The 11,504-nt window shown below is 40.2% G+C and overlaps 1 protein-coding gene across 1 annotated transcript in view; it reads right to left on the bottom strand.

Annotated features, from left to right (window-relative positions):
* alox5a (arachidonate 5-lipoxygenase a) overlaps positions 1-7,734 on the bottom strand; it is a 10,016-nt gene extending 2,282 nt beyond the window's left edge. The window contains exons 1-12 of the mRNA XM_013913534.1: positions 7,431-7,734; positions 6,317-6,515; positions 6,125-6,206; positions 5,913-6,035; positions 5,207-5,313; positions 4,938-5,110; positions 3,807-3,953; positions 3,475-3,678; positions 3,313-3,399; positions 1,156-1,334; positions 819-940; positions 309-409 (exon numbers count right to left, since the gene is read on the bottom strand). Of these exons, the coding sequence (XP_013768988.1) occupies positions 309-409; positions 819-940; positions 1,156-1,334; positions 3,313-3,399; positions 3,475-3,678; positions 3,807-3,953; positions 4,938-5,110; positions 5,207-5,313; positions 5,913-6,035; positions 6,125-6,206; positions 6,317-6,515; positions 7,431-7,580 (1,674 nt within the window). The 5' untranslated portion in view covers positions 7,581-7,734. The remainder of the gene's footprint in view (positions 1-308; positions 410-818; positions 941-1,155; positions 1,335-3,312; positions 3,400-3,474; positions 3,679-3,806; positions 3,954-4,937; positions 5,111-5,206; positions 5,314-5,912; positions 6,036-6,124; positions 6,207-6,316; positions 6,516-7,430) is intronic.
* Positions 7,735-11,504: the final 3,770 nt, after the last annotated feature.

Here is an 11,504-nt window from a genome sequence, read left to right as displayed (position 1 = left end):
TGTTGTGTTTATTGGGCGTTATTTTTTACCAAAAAGAGTAACAACCACTGCTGTAGGAAACGTAGTCACCACTAGTTTCACCTCAATCGGCTGCAGCAGGAAAACTTTGCTTTTGCTTTGGGTTTTAAATGCACACACTGATGCTTCAGTAGGAACAGTGTACAAAAACGTTTTTCTGTATTAATGAAACTTCTGCAGTAGCAAGTGTTTTTTTCTAATATTTCTGACATTTTTTACTTTAAGTAGTAACTTTAACTTTTTGACTTAAAAATCAATGATTTTCCACTTCTAGACACGCCTCCATTTACCTGTCCGAAGTTGACAGCTGCATGCTGGGCTGAGGCAGTGAAGATAATAACGGTCAGGTACTCTATCAGTTCCTCGCGTGTCTTCACGGACTTGGGAAACTCTATGCACGAAAGTGGGAACATAGAATCGACAAAAATGAGCTCCAAGCTTTTTTCTTTCTTTTTTTTCCACCGCTTTTTTCTTTTGCAAGTCTATCTCTGCACATTGCACTCAGAATAGACAAGCGTGGTGAAATGCAGAAGCATTACAACATCAGGACTCAGGGAGTGACACAATCAGACTGCTGTGGCTTCCCTCCTTCACCCTTAAACTATTCATCCATAAGAGAGCAGATTTGAATTTATAATGCTGTCTGTTTCCTGTCATACCTGTCTTCCAGAAAACACCAGAGTAGGAGAGCAAGCATCTTTTCTCCTTGAGAAAAAGTCTGAATGGATGGTTGGGTGGTGTATTTTGCTCGATGCTGCATTAGCAAAAGAAACCTCACGCAAAACAACTCCTCTACCTACCGCAGTAATCCAGGTCCTGCATACCGAAGCTGCACACATCTTTAACAAAGGCCTGGATTTCTTCATCTCCCTGCACTCTCTCATCGCTTGTGTAATAAATATTCACAACATCAGACACAAACCTGTGGGGAAGAAAACGGATGTCATGTCACGTACAGAGGGGAAAAAATGCTGTAACTTCTCTTATTTGAAGCACACACACACACACACACACACACACACACACACACACAGGGGTAGAAATCTTCCTACACCTCTCGCTGTTTGTTCTTTCTTGCAACTGCCCTCACTCCTTTCTCAGTGCTCTGTGCTAAAACTTTAAAAAGTCATTCCTCACCTCTTGGTAGCCTCCCACACCTTGTAGCCATCATCCCTGTAGAAGTAGGTGGGCAGTTCCTCCTTACTGTCCACACCACGGGACTTGATCAAATCAGGGAAGCACAGAGACCTGAAGGTCAAAGTCTTCACAGCCCTCTGAATCATCTGGACGTGACCGCCTCCGCCTGTTGCATTCGCCTTTATGAGGATGCAGAACATCATCCTTATTTAAACTGAAGCAAATTTAACTTTCAGTCTTCAATAGGAATGCACTTTTGCTAAATTCCCTACTTCATTATTTCACTATGTTAGTTCGATTTTTGTTTGCTAAGCTAAGCCTCAGTGTTTTGCGAATAAAGGAAGATCCAGTTAAGTTTGTTTGTTGAGAGACTGGGTTTGCTTTCAGAGGGGCTTGAAAGCCTTTAAATACCATAGGAACCACAAATAGACCAGCAGTCTGAGAGCAAAGTGGTCTATACAGTACTACGAGATCTCTGAGATAAGATGACGCCTGATTATTCAAGACCTTTTATGTGAAGGCAAGGACATTAAATTGAGTTCTGGATTTACCAGGGAGCCAATGAAGAGAAGCCAATATGTGGGAAATATGCTATCTCTTTCTAGCCTTTGTTGGCTTTTCTGGGAGTTTTTAGGACATCATGATAGGAATCAGTTACAATAGTGCAGGCTGGAAGTAATAAATGCATGAACTAGTTTTTCAGCATCACTCCAAAACAGGATGTTTTTTTATTTTAGAGATGTTGTGCACAAGAAAGCAGTCCTAAATATTTGTATAATATGTGCACTGGTGGACAGAAATGACACCAAGATTCCTCACTGGAGGCCAAAATAATGTCATCCAGATTAAGTAAAGGGTATTAGGGCCAATTACAATGACCCCTGTTTTATCTGAATATAGAGGCAGTAATTTAGAGGTCATCAGGTCTTTAAATCTTTAAGACTGTCAGGGGCTGGGGCTGTGACCCAGCATTTTGAGTCACCTGTGTGATTTATATTCTTATATTGTATTGAATATATGCTTAGTTCTTGTGTTGTCATTATTAGTTAGGATTTAGCTGAGTTTTATTCTAGTTTAGGTTTCTATGCCCCCTTCTGTGAGTCTGTTCTTGTCTTCTGTGTTAGTTGTCAGGTCTACGTCTTGTCATGTTTACTGTTTATTTTGAAAGTCTTGTGTCCATGTTCCATGTATTTTGTTTTACTTCCCCTGTGGTGTCACGATGTTCATCTGTGTCAGGTGTATCCTCATGTATTTCCACTTCCCCTGATCACCTCCTGTGTGTATTTAGTCTGTCTATTGTCATTCTGTCTTTGTCAGGTTGTCTGTTTATTTTCCCTCCTCAGTACTGTCTCCTCCTGTGTTCTGCATTTGGGTCCATTCCATTAATACACCGGCGAATATCGCCGTGAGAAAGACATTCCTCCAGTTTACCTAATTAGTGTGTTATCTGGCTTCACGAATAGATAAAGTTGCGTATCATCTGCATAGCAATGAAAATGCATGCTATGCCTTTGAATGATACTGCATAAGGGAACACAATATTATGGTCAGCAGTATCAAACGCTGCACTGAAGTCTAGCTGTACAAGCACAGAGAGGAGTCCACTGTCAGAGACCATAAAAAGATCGGCTTTAATCTTCACTAAAGCCGTTTCTGTGCTGTGATGAGCTCTGAAACCTGACTAAAACTCAGATAAAAAATTACTCTGCAGACGATTAGTTAGTTGTAATAGCCCAGTTAGCTGCTGGCCCATAATTATCCAAGACAGCTGGATCAAGTGACAAATCACAGCTTTGTAAGTAATGGCTTAATTACTACAACCTTAAAGGCCTGTAGTACACAGCCCATTAATAAAGATCAATTGATCATATTTGAGATTGAAGCATTAAATGATGGTAGGGCTTCTTTGAGCATTCTTGTATGAATTGGATCTAATAGACACGCCGATGGTTTGGAGAAGGTAATTATTGAAGTTAACTCAGAAAGATCAATCAGAGAGAATGAGTCTAAATAAATATCAATAATATGTTAAGCAGCTGTACGTAATGATGTGTCTGAGAGAAGGTTATGAGTATTTTTTTCCTCTAATGGTTAAAATTTAATTTGTGAAGAAATGAATGAATTCATTATTCATTAAATGATTATCCACAAACTCGCCTTGTCGAAGATGCCGCACTCACAGATGAGCTGCTCTCGAGCCTTGGTATTGATTGCGATGGTAAAACGAATGTGTGGGATGAGTAGCTGGGAGAAGGATGGACAACCAGTAAACCAAGGAATCAATAGGTCGTAACATTTAATAATAAGCTGGAGTTTTACCTTAAATGCAGGGTGAACAGCAGGAAGCTGCCTGAACATGGCAATACCAAACACCTCTGTCATCAGATGTGTCCGGAGCAGGTGTGTGATTGTCTGGTGGTGGTGGAAGTCACTGGAGCGGACCCAGATCTTAGCCAGCAGCCAGTCGTACTGACCGTCAGTTGGCAGGAAGATGGGGTTGTCTTCACCTGGAACCTGGCCAAGCTGAAAAAGACCAGCGTGGAATGAAAAAGCAAGAGTTTCAGTCAAACTGAAATTTCAGCTGCATGAAGAAATGGTCGCCTGTTAAAAACAACGTAGCACACAACTGCTGCTGTTGAGCATCTTTTTACCTGTATGGCTATGGGCATGATCTTGTTCTGAGCATTCTTGTATAGCAAACAGATCGGAGCTGCCAGGTACTGCAGTGTGCAGGGGTCTGTGGAGTTTGGAGTGATGCCGTCTAGCACCTCGTAGTCTGCTATGTAGATGTTACCTGCCTGGAGTGAGAACACCAGTTTATTTTTTGGTTATAAGATTGGGCAAACCTGCAGTCAGCTGAGACTAAAGAAGTCACTTGGATGAGTGACGAAATGTTTCTCCCACTAAAAACGTCCAGATGAACAGAATCAGCTTTTGGAGAACACCAGTTTATATTATGCATTAGTTCCCAAAGTGTGGGGCGTGCCTCCTTGGACACTGCTAGCATAATGGACAGGTTTTTTGATGGGGCTCCCACACAAACGCAAACCAGAGGCTGAAGCATCGGCAGATATGCTTCCAAACCCAAGACTAGAACAGCAGCTGTCGTGCCAAGGTAGGTATCCCCGACAGAATTAGTTTCCCCTGCGTCAGGAACACACGTTGGGCTCTCCAAATCAGGGACAAACAGTATCCCACATTCTTGATTTTTAGTTCACAAACGCTTCTTATAACGACTAACTATTCCTGAAACTTTGGAGGTTTTAGCTCTTTATACAGTAAAGTTACAGGAGGATAAAAATAATTATCAGGAAAAATGTCCTTCGTTTGTTAAAACAATCCCATCCGATACCACGTGAATAAACATATAATTTTCTGTTGTAGCCCTCAAACTGAATGGTAATGTAACAACACTCACTTTTCACTTTTTCACAAAACTAAAACACAGTTGTTTATGTTTTTAAACCCATTTTGCACAGAGAGACATTTTTTGAAAAATGTATTGACATCAGCGTTGAATATTCTTACACAGTCAAAAAAAAATAGACATAAAATAATAACACAATAAAGACGGTTCGTTTTTCTGTTATTCAAAAGGGGGTAGTGGTTTATTTTATTATTTCTTGTAAAATAAAGGGGGGGCTGGCAAAAAAAAAAGTTTGGGAACCACTGCATTAGCGGGAGATTTAAAGAGAGCTGTAGCTGCTGTCAACATAAACCTGACAAATTTTTCACACTGATAAATCCACTACATTCAGAGAAACAAACATAGCCATGTGTACCTCTATTTCCTCCTCCAGGGTGAGCTCCCTCTCTAGGCTGACAGCAACCATCTCATGAGTGACGGGAAACTTGTCAGGGAGCTTCTTGCACTTCCGGATCAGTACAGGGTTGCAACCATTCAGAAACTGGTATCCAAACATGAAATCCTCTTTCCAGTGTTGCATCACATACTCTGAATATTATATCATGTCAGAATTTCAGAGGAAATATCTAAAATATTTAATGTGATATAAGTATGTTTGTATAATGTAGTGTAGATGAAGCTGACCTGAAATGGTGTTTTTGATTCTCACAAAGATTTTCTCAAAGTCAGAGAAGTCACTCCAGGAGGACTGGAACATGTGCATGAACTGGTTCACAAACAGGTTCTCTATTCTGGAAAATCATCATCGTAATCACAATCACCGTTATGCACAACATTCAAGAAAACCAAAGAATCTGAAATTGGATGTATTTTGGAGCAAAGAATCAAAGAAACACTGCTGTTAAAATAATTTCAGGAAAAGAAAACGATGTCTGATGATGAAGCAATGCTCACTTTTTGACGTTACTTCTGTCCACAAAGCTGCAGCATTTCTGAAGAAACAACTGGAGCTCAAAATGGACAACTGGTTTAGCCATTCGATTATAATATTAGCATGAGTATTTTTGTTCACCCTGCTCGTGACGCAAACAGCTGTGTTTTGGATCTGTTTTGTGTTTGCATCTACTCGCAAGCTCACACGTCTGCCTACAAGCGCAATGCAAATGTCTCCGGTGATAAACAGACAATGACACCACTGTTTATGTTTTGGGGTTTTTTTCCTGGTTAGCCCTGAGTACAGAAAATAAAGAGCATATCATCAGGCATCAGCCCATCGTTTGATTCTGAATGCTTTGCATTAAACAGGGGTTAAAACTCCACTGACTCCCTCTGTGCTGTATACTGAGGGACTCGTTCACCTTTGCAGGCAGTTGTAAGTGGGGTCACTTACGCCTTGCTGTAGTTCAGTATGAAGTCCACTCCTTTCTCACTGTCAAACTGGATGTCCCGGGGCAAATCCTTGTGTCTGTTAGCATCTATACTCATAGGAAAGCCTGGCTGCCACTCTCTCCATCTGTAAAATGCAGCAGTGTTGTTAGAAAACATCCTCATCAGCCTGCCTGTACCTCACAATAACAAGCTGGAGATGCAGCGCAAACTTGCCTGTAGGTTTTTCTCCTCCCGTCCAGCTCTTTCTGTCTGTGCTGCTTGACCAGACTGGTCTTATCATCCTGAGGCAGATGTGCTACAAGAGAAAGAAAAAGTGTGGAACTCGTTTTTCCACTGCAGGTTGACAGATGAACAAGACAAAACATGTGATTTGTGTGGCAAACAAACAAAACAAGAGATGACTACCTCGTCCATCTCGGAGCACCACTTCCTTGTCATTCACCAGCCAACAAAAGCAGGGGAACTCCAAGTAGTCTCCAGATGGGGTCTTGACAGTGATGTACTTGCAGTACCAGTCGTCTTGCACCCAGTACTTCTTCTTCTCAATCTTCACCAAGACGATATCACCCAGGTTCTCCCCAACTCTCACCTCATAGGAGTCCACCTGAAACGTGGTCAACATCTACCGTCAAAAGTGAATGCTGAAAACTGCCAGTTTATTATTAAATGGGGGAAAAAAGAAATTTCTAAGCATATAATATGGGACATTTTTAAGTAAAAAACAAAATAGAAGCATATGCATGTTTGTAAGTGGGTTGAATCTATAATCTGTAAACAAAATAGAAAAACCTTTTTAATATATTATTTGAACTGAAAATTAAATCTAAGCAATCTAAGAAATTAGAAATGAGTAAATTTAACATTTATAATATAAAATTCACTTTCTGTAATTTCCCATTGTTTAATTTATACCCATAGATTTACCACAATCAACTGTAACATTAAAACCACCCCCCTGATAGTGCATAATGCCCCCCTACTGCTGCCAAAACAGGTCTGATTAATCAAAGCGCACAGGACCTCTGAGCTCTTAAAATGGCTGTTTGGCACAGAGGTGTTGGCAGAAGGTGACCTCAGTCCTGTGGGGCCTTTTGTTTTGTACTGAAAGTAATTCTAATTTTGAAAGGTGCTACTTTAATAACCTACTGATCATCTCATCGGGTTATAAAAGTGGCTCCGTTTCCGTCACTGCACACAGCAAAATCTCCAGTGTTAAATTAACACTAGAGAGTGTCTATATGGGTCCACACCTCTGAGTGTTAAATACAACACTGTTGGGTGTTAAATGAACACTTTTGACAGTGTTATATGTTTAAAAGCAACCCAGTTAGTTTTGAAGATTAACAAAGACTAACACTGAGCAGTGCTGATTTTCTAACACTGGAATATTTCTAACATTTTGAGTTATTTTCCAGTGTTAGAAAATCAACCATACAGTTATCAGCTGTTTGTGATCATCATCCATGAATATAAAATAAAAATAAAACAGTCATCTTCGCAGCAGTTTTTCATCACTTACCGCTCCTCTCTCAAAGTCATTGTAAAGAGGTTTGTCCAGGAGCGTTCTCTCGCTGCACCCCTCCGTGCCCACAAGTGTAATATAGATGTAATCATCAGTCCCCGCAAACCACTGGTTCCCTGTGGCAATTGTAACTGTATAAGAAGGCATGACGACCACACAGGACGTAAAGAACTCCAGCAATGTCCCAACAACGTCTGAAGGTGAAGAAATCTGCAGTAAATCTCTTCTATTATCACCTACGAGAGGTCGAATCTGAGATGTTTAGCAGCCGTTGGTTCCCCTTCTTGCCTAAAAGCTTTTCTTCGGTGATGTAAACTTCGCGCTTGTTGCTACAACTCAAGCATCAAGATATTGTATAATCATGTGACAGGGGGAGGTGCATGACGAGAACTAACTGACCTCCCTGTGATGTGACTGACTGCCACGCTTTGACTTGAAATGAGGTCAAAATATAATATAGCCGTCCTTCCTCTGTTATTGTAGGTGTTTTAAGGCCTACAGACATAAATGTGGACACAAGAAAAGGTGTCTTATTCCAGAAACAGGTATCAAATTAAACTTTCTTTCTTTTAAACCTTCCTTTGTCTGCAGACAAAGGAGTTTTTTTTAATATGTATATAAGGGACAGCATCCCTGATTTTGGAATTCCTTTAGGAAAACAGAGACGAGCACGACAACCTACATTAAAACACTAACTGACTTTAACTAATTTGATGTGAAACTGTATCAAAAAACATATGAGTCTCTATTAGGTGTATCTTTTGCATCTGTGTCTCATTTACAAATCAAATCACTAGGTGCCATGGGACAACAGTGGATGGTAGTTTTAGTAAAATAAATGCAAATGCATCAGCGAGTCCCCCTGTGTGGTTTTAAAGGGGGGGGGGGGGAAGAAGAGAGAAACATAACCTAACCTACATAGCCTGGTGTGAAAAAGTAATTAGTCTTTAACGGGAGGGGGGGGGGGGAAATATAACATCAACATGAAAAAGGAGCTATACGTGCCAAACTCAGAGTGGGAAAAGGAATGAAGTTGTTGCTTCGTCACTGACTGGATTCAAAAGTGTTTTTCCTCTCGTAAATGATAAAAGCAAGGAGAAAGAAACTCCTGCTCCTCATACTTGGATGGAGTAGTAAGGGACAGCATCTTCAGAAGAAACGTGAAATCAAAGACAAAAATAAAGATACCAGACCTCGTACTGTTTTAAGAAGATGGCATGTAATTATATCATTCAGACACTGCTTTTAAAAAGCATGGCAACTAAAACTGAACAAGTACAAAGTCAGAAAATAAAGCTCACAAACAAGCAAAACAAGGCATTTTCATTGTTCATTTCTAAAACAAAAAAAGATATTCTTTCAGCCCTATCTAGCCCGGCAGTGCTTCTCCACATAAACACCCGAACAATAACAATCCATTACCAGTGGCAGTGGGCAGTAGGAGCATCGAGTGAGGGGAAAGCTGTTTTTAAAAAACCCAATATGGAAATAAGAGGAACGGTATGAAAAACAACGATGAAAGCATTTGTGCACTCTGGACGAATGACTGCTGAAAGGTCTGTTTCCTGAAAGTAGCTGCAACTTGGTATTAGTATGTCAGTAAGTCCAACAATGTAGGTGTACTGTATTTGTTTATTGAAGTCACACACAGACTTCGTCACCTGCACTTTTACATTTGAAACTTTTGATATGGAAGAAGTCTGCTTTCCTATATTTTTAGACTTTTTTCCAACACCTTTAGTCACAAGTCTGTGTCTAACACCGAGTCTTTAGAGCGTGTAAGCTGCCCAAAATGTCAGCACATTTCAATATGCTACAACAGTGCTTTCTGACCCCTCAAGTGTGCTTTTCAGCAGAATGATTAAGGACCAGTTTGAACCTGTCCACACTTTAAACTGGATCTTCTGGGACTTCAGTGGATTAAGCAATAAATTACTCTATGAACGGACAGCAGATCAGAAGAAAAAAAAAAAAAGCTATCTTCTGTACAAATTTGCAGCTGAGCTGTCGACGTAAAACAGCGCACCTCTCTAGGAGATATTCAAATGAGACAGAGGTGTATATTAGGGGAAAATCCCTCTGTGATGGGCATGAGCAAACTGTGATAAAGAGTATGTAGACACGGCTTCATTTGAAAGACTCACAAACCCATAATGGTGGAAAGCACCGTTTTAAGAATCTGCCTTTTGCACTTCCCCGCCCCATTCATATATACCTACACACATGCACGCACACATGTTAAAGCTGAGGCATCAGCTGACTCTCGCAGACAAATGTTTAATAAAACATACTAATAACTCTGAAGAAGTGAGATATTGAATGCAGAGAAAGGCAAGAGGCTAAATAAAACTAGGATGCCTGATCAACAATTAAGGATCCTTATTATTGGTGACTTGAAGGCATGTGATGAAAAAGATCCAAACATAATTTTTTCTTCAGTAATTAATTCGCTTTTTTTCTCCTCTTGGACAATAAATGTAAACAGTCACAGTGAAACTCCAGTGAAACACAGCATGTATGATTATTACTATCTGAATGACTTCTTGTGGTTAAAAGCAAACCCAAGTTCCTTAATCTGTCAAGAAGTTGTTGATTTCATATGGATGTTGCCAACAGTAAACAAAACATATCAGTGCTGCCACCCAGTGGCAACAGGTCGCTAAATCAATAAATACAGCTAGAGTCATTAAGTGCAAATTACTCCTGAGTCCCATCTGGCAATCGTGTCCCTCCACGATATCAGCCCAGAATCCACATTATATCAAAATCTCAGCATCTCAAAAGATCTGTGTGAACACCAGTGATCGACGGTGGACACGATTCAGTCTAATCAAAGACACAGACTAAACATCTAAGAGCACGTTAAACAGAAGAGCAAGGGTCTTTCAGCATTTGAACATGTACACAGTAACTGTTCTAATTAAGTATTCTGGCAGTAAAATAAGGGATTGTTTCAAAATAAAAGTCATGTACCACACATGTCACAGCATCTCTAAAAAATATGCAATTTCCTTAAGTTGTGCAGTTTATAATTAAACACTAAGCTTTAAATCTGCAAAATACTTTAACTTATTTTACAATTACTCTCAAATTTCAGCCAAAGCTACGTTTTACCACATTGAAATAAAATAAAGATATGACATATAATAAAGATGTCAACACAATCCTATTCTCTGTCCAAAAAAAAAAATATATAAGGGGTGCAACGATACTCGTATCGATATTGAACCGCTCGATACAGTGCTTTCGGTTCGGTATGCATATGTATCGAACAATACAAAATTTTTAATTTATTTTATCAACTTTTCTTCTGACGATGCTGTCTGTGTTGAGCGCTCAGTGGATCTGCGTTCGACTACTCCGCCTAGGCTGCACTGTCAAGCGCAGATCCACTGAGTGCAGCGCAAGCTAGCAAGACAGAAGCTAAGCTCGTTGCAACATGGCAAATTGAACCTCCCCCATTCTCATTCAGATCTGGCCTTTGGAACTATCTTGGTCTTCATGTGAAGTATGACCCTGAAGGTAAGCGTGTCATGGACAAAAGTAAAACAGTATGTCGGATGTGCCACGCAATGCTCAATTACATGGGTGGGAACTATAGTGCATTAGCGCAGTTAGCTAGTTAAGGTGTTGACGTCTTCCAGCCCCACACACGGGGTGATCTGCGGTAGCTCGTTAATGGAGATTTGCTGTGTTGTGGCGTTAACGTCATTTCAGATTAACGCTGACAGCACTAGTGGGAACAAAATGAATATGACTGCACATTTACGCCGACATCACCCTAGTGCAAAGACAAGTGGAAGCAGACAAAAACAACAAGCACCCATGCTACAAACTTTACCCGAGTCATTTAGACAGCCGTTAGCACATGATTCTCCTCATGGGGACCTGATATGTTTAATATGCTGCTGAGAATATAGCCCAGAAGAAGCGGAGAGTATAGCTTTTATTTTGGAAAGAGCCATTTCTCTGTAATAAACTCTCTTTTCCAAAGATGAGTGATTTCTCGATCAGATAGAATTATTATTTTATCCCCTTGTTGTTTCAGCAACATTAAATTTAAAAACTGTA

This window comes from Pundamilia nyererei, unplaced genomic scaffold (genome assembly GCF_000239375.1).
Source record: "Pundamilia nyererei isolate P.nyererei 1_Seehausen unplaced genomic scaffold, PunNye1.0 scaffold00136, whole genome shotgun sequence".
In the NCBI taxonomy this organism is placed as follows: Eukaryota; Metazoa; Chordata; class Actinopteri; order Cichliformes; family Cichlidae; genus Pundamilia; species Pundamilia nyererei.
The sequence above is the reverse complement of the archived record's forward strand: the minus strand, read 5'-3'. Positions and strand labels throughout refer to the sequence as shown.